We start from the raw sequence: 18338 nt of genomic DNA, 5'->3' as shown, positions 1-18338 counted from the left end.
CATGCTCCTTTTGATGCAGCTCAGGATACAGTTGGCTTTCTGGGCTGCAAACACACAATGCAGAGTCATGTGGAGCTTCTCAACCAGCACCCCCGAGCCCTTCTCCTCAGGGTTGCTCTCAACCATTCTCCATCCAGCCTGTGTTTGTGGTTGGGGTTGCCCCGACCCAGGTGCAGGACCTTGCATTTGGCCTTGTTGAACATCATGAGGTTCGCACAGACCCACCTCTCGAGGCTGTCCAGGTCTCCCTGGATGGCATCCCTACCCTCCAGCGTGTCAACCACACCACACAGCTGGGTGTCATCAGCAAACCTGCTGAGCGTGCACTAGATCCCACTGTCCGTGCCCCCAACAAAGGTGTTAAACAGCACCGGTCCCAACACCTACCCGAGGAAAGCCACTTGTCACATTTGGACGAGTTGTTGACCAGAACTCTTGAGTGCAACCATCCAGCAAATTCCCTATCCACAGAGTGGTTCCCCCATCCATGTCCACTTTAGAGACAAGGGTGTCATGTGGGACAGTGTCAAATGCTTTGCACAAGTCCAGGCAGATGACATCAGTTGCTCTTCCCTTATCCACCAATGCTGTAACTCTGTCATACAAGGCCACCAAATTTGTCAGGCACAATTTGCCCGTAAGTGAAGCCATACTGGCCGTCACCAGTCACCTATTTTCAGTTTCCAGGAGGATCTGCCTCATGATCTCGCCATGCACAGATGTGAAACTGACCAGCCTGTAGTTGCACAGGGTCTTCCTTTTCCCCCCTTTTTTGAAAACTGGTGATGTTTCACCTTTGCCAGTCTGGGAACTTCACCAGACCACCACAACTTCTCAAATATAATGCATAGTGGCTTAGCCACTTCAGCCAGTTCCCCCAGGACCCACAAATGCATCTCATGAGGTCCCATGGACTTGTGCACCTTCAGGTTCCTTAGGTGGTTACAAACCTGATGATCAGCTACATCAGGCAGTTCTTCGTTCTCCAAGTCTCTGCCTTGGCCTTCTGCAGCTTGGGTGGTGTGCCTCAGTGAAGACTGAGGCAAAAAAAGTAGAGTATCTCTGCCTTCTCCATATCCCAAGTAACCAGGTCTCCCATTTCCTTCCAGTGAGGGCCCACCTTTTTCCCTTGTCTCCCTTTTATCACCAACATACCTATAGAAGCTTTCCCTGTTGTCCTTGAGGTCCCTGGCCAGATTTAATTCTACCAGGCCTTTAGCTTTCCTAACCTGATCCCTGGCTGCTTGGACAATCTCTCTCTATATTTCTCCCAGGCTATCTGTCCTTACTTCCACCTTCTGTAGGCTTCCCTTTTGTGTTTGAGTTTGTCCGGGAGCTCCTTGTTCATCCATGCAGGTGTTCTTGCGTGACTTCCTCTTTGTTAGGATGCATCACTCCTGAGCTTGGAGGAGGTGATCCTTGAATATTAACCGGCTTTCTTGGGGCCCTCTTGCCTCCAGGGCTTTATCCCATGGTAGTCTACCAAGCAGACCCCTGAAGAGGTCAAACTCAGCTCTCCTGAAGTCCAGGGTAGGGAGCCTGCTGTGCACCCTCCTCGCTGCCCTAAGGGTCTTTAACTCCACCACTTCCTGGTCACTGCAGCCAAGCTTGCCCTTGGCCTTCATGTTCCCCGCTAGTCCCTCCTTGTTGGCAAGAACAACGTCCAGCACAGCACCTCTCCTTGTTGGCTCCTTTATCACTTGGAGAAAGTTATTGTCAACGCATTCCAGGAACCTCCTGGATAGGTTATGCCCTGCTGTGCTGCCCTTCCAACAGATATCACAGTAGCTGAAGTACCCCATGGGGACCGGGGCTTGTGAACATGAGTGCGTGCCTACAGAGGGCCTCATCTGCTCAGTCTTCCTGGTTGGACAACCTGTAGCAGACCCCCACTATCATGCCACTTGTCCCTGCCCTCCCTTTGATCCTGACACATAGGCTCTCCTATCAGCTCCTCTTCCATTCCCAGGCAGAGCTCCATGCGCTCCAGCTCATCACTGACAGAGGTCAACTCCCCCTCCTTGTCCTTCCTAAAGAGCCTCTATCCTTCCTTCCATGCCAACACTCCAGTCACAGGAGCCATCCCACCGCCTCTCCATGACCCCAGTAAGAACACAGCCATGCAGGTGAGTGCACGTCTCTAACTCCTCATTTATTCCCCGTGCTATGTGTGTTTCCATAGAGGCATTTACACTGCGCGCCTGATGAAGCTGACTTACTGGCTGGAGTGGCTAAAATTCCTTTGTGCTGCTCCTCGGGTGCTCTCCTGCTGACCTGTGATGCCTCGCCAGGCTCTGGACATCTATTGCTGGCACTGGCATCAAAGTGGTAGGAGTGGGATGGACTGAGGTTCCTCTCCCCCAGCAACTTTAGTTTAAAGCCCTCTTCAACCAGCTTGGCAAGCCTCTGACTGAAGATGCTTACTTAAGTTTTGAAATTTACCTGCCTGAAAAATAATTAGCTATGCATGAAAAGTTACACCAGTTAGCTCTTTGCATTATAGTAGGAAAAAGAAAAAAATCCTTGTTGCTCGCATTCCTCCATCATACAGATTTTTTAACACTTTCAGAAGCGAAGTCTCCTTTACCGCAGGATGGGATGGTGAGAACTTTCAGATTTTTCCCATTGCTAACATAGCCACTGCCCTAATAAATTTAGTTCTCTTCCATGAGTTACACTGCTGCTTGAGAAAACAAATTTGTACCTGAAACAAAAAGGACGGTGAATATGATTTCTAATTCAGCTGTGGTTTTTCACTCTGTAGGTGACTGAATGAAATGTAAACACACCATTAATGAAACCAAGTCCTGGCCCATAACCAGCAGTCCCAGGCACTGGGTTACTACAAACAAACGCTTTCATGTCTGACAACAACTTTTATAACAAGTCTGTTTGTTTTCCCAATTACTTGCTCTCTAAATGAGTCACCCTTCCATGAAGTCTGACACTAAGATAACATCTTTTTCCTCTACCCAGTGCACCACCTTTTAGTTCTGTAGCATGTGAAAGTGTTAACTTCAAAGTACAGCACGGACTGTTCAAATACCAACATTATTACACTGGACAGTGTAACACTGCCTACGCTTAATTAATGCTTGTGCAATGCTTTACAGATATAAAAGTTTATGATTACTGACTAGTAACAGTATTGACTAGTAACAAAACTGGACTAATTCCTACTGAAACAAGTGTGAAAATCATTCCAAGTTACACCGTGCAATACTACCACTCCAACAAAATTAGTCGTCTTAGGTGGGGGCTGAGGGGAAAGGGGAGAAGTCAATTACTTAGTTTGAAACAAGAAAAAATACAAAAATTAACCACATAAACATTCAGCCTTAAAATTAAATGTAATCTTTAGATAATTTAATATGCCTCTTATAAACCTTCACCCAATACATGTAAAGCATAGTAGTTGTTCACATTTAAAACTCAGGAAAAAGGAAAAGAGGTTGTAGTACTGTCAATCCTTACTTGAACATTTGGTTCAGGCTGTTAAACAGAAGTCTTCATCTTGTACACCTGTAGCTGATGTGACAATAAGACAAGGCCATGAGGAATTCTAGTCAAATGTCCCCTTCCCCAATATATGCAAGGGCATCATCTGCTACATCGCTCTACCCTAGGTTATTAAAGTTTACGCTAGATTCATCCACACAGCAAATCACATGCTTACTGGATTTATGAATGATTGATACATAGGATCCGGTATATCCAACTACATTCAATGTCTTCATCATTTTGCTTCAAAACCTCCACTTCCCAAGTATTGGCTGAGCTGCATTATAGCACAGTACCACAGAAAAGAACACCCTCCGATTCAAGCATTCACTGGATCTGTTGCTTTCCAGGAATGCACAGCTCTAGCATACTTCTTGTCCCACGTACCCAAGAACTGGGATAACTACTTTCAATGCTGTTATTAAATTCTCAAAATTACTGATTTCTGTAGCTATGTTTGCATGGAACCAAAAGGAAAACACACTCATTTCAATTAGGAAAAAAAAAAAGTAACAGTCAAACTAAGCACAAACACCTTTTGATAAGGAACCTATCAGTCCCGATTGCCAGCAAACCCTCGCTGGCACGTGCTAAGCCTCACTGACACTCATTTTCGCCACCGAGTTATACCCAGCACACTCTAATCACACATGGCACATTCACCGAGTAGACTTTTGGCAAGTCCGAGGGATCAAAGAGCTAGACTGTCTAATTTACCTGTGAGAAAATTCCATCTTAACACTGGCCAGCATCCCACTGATGTGCTCCCCCTGTGTAAGCTGCGAAGTAAAGCTTTTCCATCTTGGATTAATAGTGTAATACCAAAAGTAAGTTTAACCACAGCACTCTTAACCATTCATATTATGCTCCACATTCCACACTGTTTTGTGCATGGTTTACACAAAACCACAATCCAACACTGGGAGACTAAAATGAGGTGTACACTTCAGACTAAGGATGTTGCTGTTGCACAACAATCATTAAGTTACTTCATGGCCTTGACTTGACACTGTTTCAAAATTATGAGAAGATCACTACAGGCATTATTACACAGCTGATAACCTTAACAGCGGTAGTTTTACAAAATATGAAGAGCATCATTTATAGCTGTGACTTTCAGAGACTTATTCCATTCTTGCAGAAATACTCCTTTCCACTGTTCCAATACCAAACTCGACTAGCCACATTTAAACAGCAACATTCAAATACCACTTTAAGTATTGGATGTTTAGAATCCTTAAGACATCTCCTTTAGAAGTACCTCAGCATAGTAAATACAACTATATTCATCACCCACTATGTCATGCAGACATATGCTTTATTAAAGTAACAGAAAAAAGATTTTGCAAGGAAGTCACTTAAAGCACCCTGAAACAAGCTCTCAGAATAATTCTGGAAAACCCACAGATAATCTCAACTCAATATTTAAGAAACAGACACATCCTTATACATGTTTCTTCTGAGACAAAGTAACAGTACAGTTCACTAACCAAACTTTACACGCTATGTATCTGGCGTACCAAAAAAATCAGGGGTACCACAAACTCGGGAGTCTCCTGTCTGAACCGCTAGCACATGGAAGCACCATAGGGAAGTAATAAAAAAAATTCTTAAAAGAGTCTCTCCTGCAACTGCTGAGTTTTCTTTTCATACTTGAGGTGGAATGGCTGTATAAGTAGTGTCTAAACAAGACTAAATGAAATGAATTCAACAGGAGACTAACATACATTCTTACTTCCCCAGCCTCTGCCTGTGGTCTTTCACTTCATTAAACTGGAAGTATTTCAGTGGGTTATACCTGACCTACAGGGGTTTCTTGTCCAACTTTTCAAGTTAAGAAGGTGAGGTTATAAAAATGCATATGTACAAAATGCAATTCTCAAGAGGAAAGAGAGCAGGTCAGAAATACTGTTTGCAAGCATTAACAACCCCCAGTGAACAGCAATGCCTTCCAACAGCACTCAGGTTGTAAAGACTTTGGTCACAGGAAACGTTCAGTGGGTCAAAACAACAGCAGAGGTTAGGTAGCCTTAATTTTCCTTATAAATGCAATGAAGACAGACTATTCAGTAAATATAAAAGCAATTTTATAAAAACACATCAGAATTTTATTGCTTGAAGAATACAGCATATGAAAAAGCACAAGAATGTCCAAAAGAAAGGTCACAAGGATCCAAACATATTACACCATACATACTAGATGCAGTAAAATGTTAACCTGAATTCTGCATCAGAAAAGAAAGGTGTGAAAATATACCTAATATTATTTAAAAGGAAAAGACTCATTTAAAATATAAAGTGTGAAGGTGTTACAGTACAAATTAGAAAAGCCAACACTGCACATTAACATTGTATCACTAGACTAGGTTTTTCTACCTTTGGTACTTAAACCTTTACAGAAAACCACTTCCTCAGTCAAACCTTGCCTAACATATTTCATATAGTATCCACAAAAGGGGTTTTGTTTCTTTTTTAAACTTAAACATTCAAACAAATACTTCTGAGTTTTCACTGCATTAATGTGTTTAAGGAAGAGTTCACATTTATTCAATATGCAACTTAATGTATCTCAAATTTAAATGAGAAGTCACTATGTGACTGAGATCTGAACATACGCCAATTGTACCCTGTTCAGATCTTTATGTAAAAACGGGCACACCATTTTCTGTTTGCATCCTTATGTAAACAGACTGCTGCATCCCTCCTCAAGAATTCTAGCTAGGGCAACTTGCTGAGGTCGTTAAGTTAATAAAACAATCTACACTGTTAAGAGAGCTATGGGATCATCTACAGCAGCATGCAAGTGGCTTTTCTAGTCTGCTCAGATTAGTGTACCAGAAGATATGCCAGTATTACTTCAAGTAACACATTAAAACTCAGCAATGGACACTACTGTGCTTTATTTCAACACAAAGAACAGCTGCTCATCCATTAATCAACAGAATTTTCAAGTCAACTACCAAAAGGACTACTACATAACTTCTGTTCCATGTATTGCTGATCACTCTTGGGGAATAGTTTATCAAAAACCTGGACTTACCTATGAACCAATCTGAATGAAGAAAATGTTATCTTTCAACAAGGTATCTTAGTAACCCAGTGGCAATCTAGTCTGGAGAATGTTAGCATTATGATGACAACAATGACTAACAAAGGTTAAATAAATTCCCTCTTTTACGGTAAGCATGCTCTTAGCTTCATCTTTTGCCTTCTTAGGCTTGAATCATTCCCAGTTATGTCAGTGGAACTGAAACAATTTTGTTTCATCAAGTTCCAGCTTTGTATTTCAACAATATGAATAGATCTGGACTACAAAATACCATCAACAACAGTTAACATTAAACTGGAGTGAAGTAATAGAAGAGTTAGTTCTTCAAACCAGGCAGTCTTTGAAGTGAAATAGTCAGTTAGGACTGTCAAAGGATGTCATAATAAAAACATGGGTTTATTTTTTTTCACCCCTATACAAAAAAAATGACTGAATTTGTACAACTCCTATTAAACATACCTTTTCCTAGCTTGGTGAAAACGTATCATTTTCAAATTTTAACAAGTGTGGTATTTGAGCATATATAATATTTATTGCCATATACATCCTCATTTTAAAAAGAACTAGGAATTCAGACTCTACTATGCTGAACTCTTGCTTTTTTCCCCATTAACAGATTATGTCTACTGCACCATTCCCCCAAAAAACAATTAAAAATTCTAAGTAAGATTTTATAGTTTAGTTAAAAGGGAAGAAATGCAAATGTGGATTTAGAGCTTTTTGTATAAATCTCACTATATTTTATAAACTCGTTTATTGTAACACTGTTTATTGATCAAATAAATGACGCACTGCTATCTAAAATTTCCATATACACCATTAAAAATCCAAAGTTGATATGATACTGAACCTTAAATTTCCAAGAGTTCAAAAAAAGACAGTTTATACATGTACAGCACACAACAGCAGACACCCCTAGAATACCAATTGCCAGTCCATGATGCATACAAACTTACAGGTAAGCATTCATTTCACTGTTTTCATTGTGCAGGAAAAATACTTCTTAGTAAAGACAAACTCAGCTGGTGAATTTCAGATATCATCTTCGTCATCTTCATCCTGAGAGGATCCTGCCTGATTGGATGCACTGGCTGAGGCAGCAGCAAGCTGTGCCTGTTGAGCTGCTTGTTGCATCTGTAGCCATTCCTGCTGCGCCAGTTCTGCTTGCTGTTGTCTAGCCTAAAGACACGAATTTAATTGTTAAGGCCATACATAGCTTGCGAAGGATCTCTAGAGCACCTTATCTTGAAAAGCAGTTTTATCTGCACCTGCAGGTCCCTTTTGTATATTTTTTTTATTAATTGTGCATACAAAACCACATCTGGAAATACCTTGATTATCTGTACCAAGATGATTAGCTACATTGTCTCTTCCTCTGAAGAGGCCACCATTTGGAGGCTTTGCAGCTACAAAAAGAAGAGGCAGGAGCTAGTGTACTTAAGTTCCATTGTAAGGATTGTGTTGAACCACTTCCTAGTGGAAAAGCTGAGGTAAAGCAACAGAAATTTTAGGCTTCAATTTCAAGGGACCTTAATACTCAATCACAGTTCAGAGATGCGAACTGCCCTACTTTGTTGATTACAAATACTGTAATTTGCAATTACAAAATCATCCAAATGTACCACAAAGGCACACATTACCACAAAAACATAACGAAAGCCATTATCTTACTTTGCTAAGCAATCTTTGGAAAACGGCAAGGTCTTCTCAAATTCAGAAATGCAGACCGAGGATGGCTTTGCTACAGAAAGGTACAGTCCTCCACTTAACGGTACAAAATGTACTAACACAACATTTCAAGTAGTTCAGCTGCTGACCTCTCATTTTTCTATCCAAGGTTTTCACTCGTTTTGCAGCAACTACTGATTTCAACAGTATACCAATCAATTGTGTTAAAACTTCAATTTCTATTCTGAATGAACATTAGGAAAAAGTTCTTAAAATAAAAATTCTTCAGCCTTCTTTACTTATCTACTTTTACAAGTCATCACTAAGACTGTAATGATTTTTCTTCAAAATCCCATTACATTACACTCACTGAACTTTGCTATTTATTTCCAAACCATCAACAAATTTTACTTCTGCAAACTTCAAAATGCCAAAAGATGATGCTTTGGAAAGCAAGCAAAACCAGTTTATCTACTTAGCAAAGTGAAAAAAGGGAGTCTCCCCTTATTATAACAAGTGTCGCATTTCCTCAGTCTGTTCTAGTGTTAAAAGAACACACTTTTATAGAGGTAGAAATCTCTTCTCAATGAAGATGTTTCAGTATTTCAAACTTCAAGTGGTAGTGAAGTTACAAGGGTTGGAAAACTATGACATTGTAAAGTTTTAAACAAAGGAAGACAGCAGCATCTGTACACCTAAGAGAGACAAACATTTATCACACACAGTGTAACAACAGGGCTCCTACTGACTCTGCTACAATTAAGTTTACTGTACACTTAACGAGGTCATACACATGCATGCACCGGGTAACAAGAAGCTCAGCACTTCACACTGGATGGATCATTTTGTCAGCGCCTACCCTTACTGACATATTTATAACGATATCACTTAGCCACTTCAAAAATGGAAAAAAAAAATTCCATTGAGTTTTATTGACTAAGCAGCTTTGTAAGTATCTAGTAAACTTAACTCATTTATTGCACAGATGAACTTCAGTGAGAAAGCCTCAAAAAAAGGCCTAATCTGTTACAGCCCTTGTCTTGCACAGAAACTTACATACATGCACGAACATCAGGATAAGCCATTCTCCTGATTTCAAATATTTACAATCATTCAAACTATGGGCATCAAACATTCATAACATTAACAGGCAAGTATTTTAAAACTAGAGCAAGAAGTCAGCATTAGTGTTATGCTTTAGAATATTAATAAAATTAGCATAAACATGCACTTGTATAAATATTTTTTCAAATAATTACAGTACCTCCAACAGCATATCACAACTAGATTCTTTCAAATATGAGACTGCCAACTTTGAATCTAAGCGGAAGTTCTCCATGTTACCAAAAACTATTTTGAAAAATCATTCATACAATCTCGTCAAACTTGCATGCATTGCCTTAACTGAGACATTAAGACACAGTATTACAGAACTTTCAAAGAACATACCTCACGGGGTCATTCCTTAGATAAAGTGGGGCTTACATAAGGTGGCCACAGTTTCAGCATTTTTATTTTTTAAAATGTTACTCAGGAGCTAGTACTCCCTTAACACACCTTATTTTTGCTGCTTTTTTACTGTATATATCATTCTAAATTATTTGAACCAAACAGTAAGTAAAAAACAGGTATCAAACTGACTGTTGTTTGTAAATCTTACCCTTAATCCAGAAGCAACCATATTAGTCTTTCTAATGTTAATACAGTCAAAAAAAGTTAGGCACACATGAATTCATCGTAACTAGTTCACTGCATGTCAACAATAGCTATGAGGTATGCTGAAATTTTAAATGCCGTAAAATTAATCATGCAATTAAGATTAAAGTAATTGGCATGCTGTAATACGAAAAACAACAGTTATTGTTTCAGTAACATACAAGTATAGTGGAGAGAAGGTCACAGTAATCAGACACGATAATGCATAACTGAGTAAGCATTTTCACCAGAGGAAATTAAAGTAAGAAAATTGAGAAAATAAGACTCATGCTTTGGGTAAGAGGGGAAAAAACCATCACTTAAGTTTGTGAACATCTCCAGTGTTAAATGATTAAAAGCCAATTTTATTTATTTATCTTTCTACACTATTTTTCTTTCTACTGTTCTCTTAGTTTAACAAGACCACCATTCTCTAAATGATCCAGGAAAGCTGGGAGGGGAGAAGGCTGGGGTGAAGGAGAATGTGTGTGTGCGTGCCCACATACAGTATTTGCAAGGAAATGCTCTTTCTATGCCTGAACTGCCTTTTTAATTTTTTATGCAGGAATTCGCTCAATTAAAGTCTTGCCAAGAGTAAAGGAAGATGAGAAGGGACAAATTAGAAATTTTGAACAATTAAATGTTTCTTTCAAAGCCTAAGCAATAACATTTATGGACTGATGGCCAGAAACAGAAAAGATTCACTTTAATGATCAAAACTGGTAATTTCCTAGAACACCAGCTGTCATTCTTTTATTTCCTCAATCAACTAGTTCTTAATGCATTCTCTACAGTAGAATGGAAATACTTAAGTAGCAGCAAAAAAACCGCGAGTTTTAAACCTGGAATATAAAATTAGTCTGTATACAAAGCGCTGTATGTCAGATCACAGAAGTAACAAGTAGCAGCATCTTATTTACTTTACTTTCCCCAAATCAAACAGGCCAAGTTCAATGGCACCCTAGATGCCGCAGCAATTCACAAGTAAGGGGATCCTTCGTGAGGTGTGCACATGTTTTTGTGGCACTAGATCTGCAGCATTAATTATTCCAACCTCATCATTACAAGTACTGCTTCACTTACTTTTGCAAATAATTCCTGTTGCTGCCTTAGAAGCTCTTCTTCCGGAATGCCGAGGTTCTCCAAGCGTGAACTGGCCTTTCTTCTCTTTAGTGCTACTGTTTTGCATTCTTGTAAGACTTCTTTTACTTCACTGATATAGGAGCCAAACCCCAAACTTTCTAGTGCTAGAAGGAAAGAAAACACATTGTTTATCTTTTACAAGGCTTTTGAGAATATATATCGATTTATTTAAACAATTTTAAAAAAGTAGTAGAAGTTTTATCACTTTTCTATCATCTGGGGACAAAAAAAATCTGCATTTATAAGATTTGACAGCTATTTCCCCCGTCTCCTCTCCTACACCATTTAAGAGTGCATGTTTTCAGGCTAGGAAAGTTAAAGGTAGTCAAGTACAACCAAAGTCCACACTTGCAGAGGATTCAGGGCTTACAGATATATTTTACTAGAGACAGGCATTATTCTTCAAAGAACATCTTTCTCCCATCTTCTAAATATCCAAATTAAGCAAAGTTTACACAACTAAGAAGTTCTTTCTATTTGAACCATTAACCTTTAATCTCTTGGGGATTCTCTCTTTCCAGTTTTGTTGCAAGCCTCCAGTGGAAGGCAAATTAGCAGCTTATAACAGAGCAAAAGTGATGCATCTGAAATGATCACAAATCCTTCATTAAGGAAGAAATAATTAATATTATCTCAGACCTATGACTTTTAGCTTGTCTTTTAGTATCGAAATTCATATTTCAAGTGCCAAAAAGCTTGAAATGCATAGTTCAAAGTTATATAAAATTATGTATAAACTTTTTATTGTTTTAGTTTCCAACAGAAACCCTCCTATTTAACTCCACATGAAAATGTATTCAGAAATTAAAATCTTGTACTTCTATCTGCCCCAAAAAAACCCTGAAATGCAGCTATATCCTGCAACAAGTGTTTTTAACTAATATAAACTAACAGGAAAGACTATAAAAACCCAGGTAGAACATGTGACAAAATGCACACTGTTTTCCAGTTCACCATTTACTACAATATATCTCCAGATATACACACACCCCAAAGTGGAACCTATAACAGAATAAGCTAGAAATATTACATAAACACCAATTATACTCTGTTTAATAAAACAGCTGGTTCATTTCCTGTATTTACACAAGTCAGAGCTTTCTTTACAGAATGACATTTTTTAACCTTTATCTTACTTTATTTTAACCTTATGTCACAAGCTATTCAAGAAATAGCACTAATATAAACTGCGTAACAGCAATCAACAACTTGTTATAAACAAGCTCTTGGTCATGCTAACTCACACTACATTTTAACGTCAATTTTGTAAGCAACATTTTCCTACCCACAATTACAGCAGGATGCCATTGTATCATGCACCTCTACAATAACCCAAAGGCATTCTGTAAGTTTTCAGCTTCCAACCTGTACTATGGACAAGGAGACAATTAACGCGCTGTCTTCAATAGGGCAGCACAGTGCAGCTGCCCAGTCATGCAGGACCACCATTCCTTTAACAGATAACATTTGGCAAATGAACTTACATAATACCTATTTCTTAAGAAAAACAAAGTTAAAAGACAAACCAATTTAAAGGTAATTGGTTCGCTTCAGAGACAGTATGCCAGTTCAGTCTCAGCTCACACACACAGACAACAGAAACACTTTTTTCAACTGGCCCACAGTTTCTGCAAGAACTACCAAAAACCTTCAGAAACTTGTTTAATCCAACCTCAGCAGATAGGAGGCAAATCCATGTCTCATGGTCCAGAACTGGTTATCTAATCTGTCTATGAATATCTAAGAACTCATTCCATTTTAAAATGTAAACAGTATATCCAGTAAACTAGCTAAAGGCCTATTTTTTTTTAAACGAAGTGTAAAATTTTTTAAGAACTCTAGAAGTCTAACATCACGAAAACAAAACATCATAGCAAAACCATAGGTGTTCATCAAAAGAAAATTCACAGTGATCAGGGTTGGCAATCTGCTGCATCAGAATACGACCAACTGCCCAAATCTGAAGTCAAGAGCAACATGTGTTTCCACAGAAATTTTAAATGGCCCTTAAAAGAAAATAAATCAATGGAAAGAATTTAGTTACGTATTGAATATAGCACACTAAAAATATGCAAAACAAAACAAGTGATATAACCAAACCAGATTTGTACAATTGTTCAACATCATAAAGCTATAAAGAACCATACATGCATCATAGGTCTAGTGCATAAAAATTCTGCTGGCTGTGAAACGACTCAAGAAATTTACTGTCAGCTTGAAACACACCAAGGCTTTACCAAACAAATGCACAGAAGGAACACGAATCCCTTTATACTAGCACGGTGCTGAAATGTGGGACAAGCAATCACTACTTAAACAGAGCTACTGTTTCACCAAAACTCAGTCTTTATTTCTTGAGTCTGAAATCTACAAGTATACCCAGATGGCTGTAAATCTGGTATCTTACTGAGGTTAGAATGTCCAGACCAAATTTAAACAACGGAATCCCAAAAAAAGCCTGTTTGGGGGGTATTTTTTGGTTTGGTCTTTTGGTGGTGGTGGGTGTGCAGGGCAGACTTCTCATGTTTACAAACACCAAATCACAACTACCTTTTTCCCAGTTTCCTCCCACCCTTAATGACTGCAAGAAGGTGCAGATTTCTGATTAATCAGGTAAGCATAATTAGCTCTAGATTTGTTTTTTATACAATCAGGTCATTCATAGCTGAGATTTTTAACTTTTTATGCTCCTTTCAAAGAAAAATAGCTTCCAAAGTAAAATCCCTAACATTAACAGTTGTTTGAGTTTTTTGAATCTTAAATACCAACGTAAACATTGTCAATATCCTAACAGCCCATGAAAAGAAGCTACAGGATTTGCCATCAATCCACAGCCTACTTTACTGCACAACAGTTCCATGTAGATCAAGTAATCAACTTCACAAAAATAGTGATTCAACATCTCACCATTTTTAGAATTCAATGAAAGTTTAATTTCTCATAAAAAGCCTTCTCCATCACCACTCACGTAACTATCAAATGAGGCTATTTTCTGTTCCATGATGGAAGGATATTCATTTGCTTATTAGAGTCTCAGACTCACAGCTGGGTTCCTGATAGCAGGATTGAGCAATAAACATGGAGACTACCTCCACTTATGACTGCTGCATAGCCTTGATGCCTTTGGGTACTCTCCAGGGAAGCTGCTTTGTGTTTTATCGCTAGTAGTGAGTGCTTGGCATAGCCTGAGTACATCTATCAAATCAGACCTCTCGCGGGACACAAGAAGCCTCTGCTTTCCTTTCCCTATGCTGCTGACAGCACCGTGCCAGTCAAATGTTTGCGCTACTGCACAATGAAATACCGCGGGGACTTAGTCTATCTGAAGCATAACCCAGTGGTAGGGGGAAAGAGTTCTAGCTCAGCACGTGGCCACAATAGTTTCAATGGTGCAAAGGAAGGTGTGTCTTAAGCACCACTGCTGCCAAACAGGTAAGTACACAACAAAGTGCAGTTTCACGTTACCTCTAATACAGTCCAATGGCAAGGTGTCACCAACTGCAAAGCGTCTCTCTCCCCTTCCTCCTTCCTGGTGAAACACCCTTCCTACTCCTTGCTTCCAATCTAGTCACTTCTTGTTTACAGGAATAGTCAGATCAGCAAACTCACCTGACAGAAAACTGCTCCCTCCCAGATTCTCAAAAAGCCATAGGATCAGTTACATCAGCAATTGCTAGATCCAGCTCTAGGGAGGGTACAAAAAGATTCCTCTTGGCAGCACCCTGCGTTGAGGGTGGTCCAGGTATGATGTGATGACCATTAGCCTCATTGTACTTCTAAATGAACTGGTTCAAGTATTCGAAAGACAAGATATCTGGATGACTACAAGAAATATATTTCAATTACTTTGTTAGCATTATTGTCGTGGAGCTACATTAAGGGGCAGTCAAAATAGTTAAGTATGCAGAATGTATGAATATGGATGAAAATGCTGAAATACCACAACTATACACACATAACCACAGTTGCCAAAATCAGCGATCTAAACCCTCACACCTCACAGAGGGATCATCTGCCAACTGACCAGCATCTGGAAGAAGCTAATAGCAATACACCTCCCTAGAAATATCAGCAGCAGAAAATCCAAGAACAACTCCTAGCATCTCCAAAGCATTACAGAAATGGATAGATCTCCAAAGTTCACCTTAGCAATATTTGACTAAGTACAAATCCAATTTGAAAATTTCTCCTAACTCTCCAATCTGGTAACACAAAAGCCAGAAAAATACCTGTTTGGGACCACCTGATGATGATGGGCACATGCACATTGTGCGTATGCACACACACACACATATTAGTTTCAATTTGTTTTCAAAAAAACCCAGGCTAACCCTAGGGCAGCAACAGATGAAATCTTTCCTAAGTACCACCAATACTGGGCAAAAAATACTTTCATCTGTGAATTCTTTATTGTCCTCAACCTTGACGATCATGTCTATTCCCATGTTAAGAACTAAGCTCAAACGTTTTGGGTGTCACTTGAAGAAACTTTCTGTATTAAGAAGCATCATGGCCAAAGTATGCTTCCATGGGCAAGCACAAGTTTTACTCTTTACATCCTGAGCTTCTGTGACGGAATTGCTTTGCTAAACTTTCAGGTCCACAGGTATTTTACTTAATATTAAAGCTCATACATGCCATGTATTTTCTTTTGCTGTTCATAATTCAGTCAAGTACTTTAAACTCTTCTGGTATGCAAACTGATATAATCCAACAGTACTGGATTTTTTTCTTTTGTTCCAAACAGAGAATCATTACCAAAAAAGCTCCACCTTTTTTTTTTTTTAAACTAAGTTCATACCATCATAGTCCTGAAAATTGCTCTACTGCAAATAATACTGTTAGTATCTCTACCAAGCAGCAAAGTGCTCTTTCACTATTACTGCTACAAATTTATTTGGAGCAGACACTGGTATCAGCCACCTCTGCTTCAGCAGTAAAGTGAATGATTCCTGACAAAAGATGCCTGTTGCAGACTTTAAGACGAGTCAAGGAAACTCCCTGTTTATAGCAGAATTGAAAGAAAAGCAAAGAAGACAGAGAACACCAATTCAAGCAAGGGGAATCAACAGCAAAAAGAGATGCAAGGGCGTAAGTTACGTTTAAACGCTTTTTACAACAACTACAATGCTTCACGTTAAACTGCCAGGCCCCCAGGACAGCAGTAGAGGGGTATTTTAGCGGTATTTTACTCTTCAGAGAGCCCAGACAGGGCGACTCTGGATGAAAGCCTGGCCCTCACATACTCCATCGTACACCTTTTGTCAGTCAGCAGTTCGGAAGACATTTAAAAAAAAGCTCAGGCTTTTAAAACAGGCTGTCAAAGAATTCCGTATGGCCATTCGCAAAAGCAGACCTCGCCTCACAGGTACGAGAGCGACGAAGGGGTTCGGTGCCCCCCCCGGGGGGACACAGCCCGGCCCGCACGCAAAGCGGGAGCGGGGCCCGGGCACCCCGGCAGCCGCGCCGAGCGCACAAAGGCGCGACCCCTGCGGCGGGCCGGTCCGGGCAGCGCGCACCTTCCCCGGGCCCCGGGGACCCCCCCCCGCCTTCTGCCTCCTCACGGCCCCACAGACCGAGGGGGCGGCCCCGGGCCCCGCCGCGGCGGGCAGCCGGCGCCCGCTCACCCTGTATGACGTGCTCGGGGGAGATGGTTTTCTTCTCCGACTTGTTGCAGATCTCGTTGGCCTCGGAGGAGATGAGGTGGATGAATTCCGTGCAGCAGTTCACCACCAGCTCCCGGGCGTCGTTCGCCACGCGCACGTTGGGGAGCGTCTCCTTAATCATCTTGTTGATGGCAGCCCGGGGGATGGTCAGGTCGTCATCGTTGCCCGACGACGAGGCCATGCTGGCTGCCGCGCGCCCCCCGGGCGGCGCTCCGCTCCCGCGCTCACGGGCTCCCCCTCCGCTCCCGCCGGGGCTCCAGCGCCGGGAGCCGGCCAGGGGCGGGCGGGGCCGCGGGACGCGGCGCTGCGGAGGGGCGGGGAGCGCCGCCGCCGGGCGAGCGGGCCGGGCCGGCGGCCGCCGATGCGCGGGGCCGGGAAGCGCCGCTCGGGCTCAGGGCTGCCTCGGCCGCGGCGCCTGCCACTGCCGCCTCCGCCACATCCTCTGGGCACCGGCGCCGCCGCCTTATGAACGGCCCGAGGGAAGGCCGGCCGCCAGACCACCCGCGCGGCGCGGTGCTCCCCGGGCGGGCTCCGCGCCCCCCTTCCCCGGCGGCGGCAGCGGCTGGCCCGGCGGTGAGGGCGGCCGCGAGGCGGAAACGTTCCGACTACGGGCTCGACCTGCCAGGGACGTCGCTTCCGCCGGAAGTCGGAGCGCGCTTCCGCCGGCTGGCCCCGCCCGCCCGGGGAGCGCCGGAAGCGCGAGCGGCACCACGTGCGGGCGGTGGCAGCGGCGAGGGCCCCGCCGCCCCCTACCCACACGCCGGGCGCGGCTCCGCGGCCTGCCCGGGCCCCCCGCCCCATCCCGGCAGCGCGGCGGGAATTGCTGGCCCCGGCAGCCTCGCCGCCGAAGCGGGACAGGCGCCTGGTGCTCGGCCCTTCATCCGCGGCCATCGCCAAACGTGCTCGGCCTCCATCCGCGGGGCCCCGTTGCTGCCCTCATCCCCCCACGGGCAGTAGCGTAAGGGCTGTACGAAACAAACCCAACCGAGCCGCGCCGGTGCCTGGGGGAGGCCCGTTAAATCCTGCGGTCCCGGTGGCGCCTGGCCTCGTTGTGTGGCCAGGGAGGCACACGGTAGAGCTGCCCAGCCCCGGGCTGCGGGCCAGAGACAATGCACCGGGGTTGTAACGGGCATTACCCCTGCCACCAGCAGGCCCTGCTCGGGCCTCCGGCTGCACGGCAGGGCCCAGCAGGGGCCGTGTGCCCTTCAGCTCCAGCAGCACCCCGCTGTCACTGAATTCCAGCCTTCCCAGCTGCTGTTCCCACCTCTGCCCCCACCCGCGCACTGATGTTGGGGTGCAGGCAGCTGCCCGGTGCTTGAGGGAGGTGTGAATTCCCAGGGGAACGCAGGGGAGGGCTCCAGGGTGCTGTTCTCCAAGCGCCCTCCTGCCTGCGGTCCTAGGGAGGTCTCTCCATACCCCACACCTCAGGGCTTGCAAAACGGTCACAACTGCAAAGCGAGCCCAGCGTTGCCCGAAGTGCTTGGTATCCGCAGAAGCTGATGGTGCAGGGGCCACTGCCTGGCTCCGCTGAGCTAGCCTTTGGGCAGATGCAGGGCCGGGCCACTGCAAGTCCCAGCATGGAGCTGGATCTAGGCTTGGTGAGAAAGTACTGAGGG

General features: G+C 42.8%; 1 protein-coding gene across 1 annotated transcript; it reads right to left on the bottom strand.

The window, feature by feature from the left end:
- Positions 1 to 5571: 5571 nt before the first annotated feature.
- DR1 (down-regulator of transcription 1) lies at positions 5572 to 17362 on the bottom strand. Its single transcript, XM_080407176.1, has 3 exons — positions 16684 to 17362; positions 10997 to 11160; positions 5572 to 7729 (listed from the first exon to the last, which is right to left on the bottom strand). Exons 1-3 carry the CDS (start codon positions 16901 to 16903, stop codon positions 7583 to 7585), a joined length of 531 nt encoding a protein of 176 aa, XP_080263302.1. The 5' UTR covers positions 16904 to 17362; the 3' UTR covers positions 5572 to 7582.
- Positions 17363 to 18338: the final 976 nt, after the last annotated feature.

Source organism: Falco punctatus, assembly GCF_963210335.1.
Source record: "Falco punctatus genome assembly, chromosome: 11".
NCBI lineage: Eukaryota > Metazoa > Chordata > Aves > Falconiformes > Falconidae > Falco > Falco punctatus.
The sequence above is the reverse complement of the archived record's forward strand: the minus strand, read 5'-3'. Positions and strand labels throughout refer to the sequence as shown.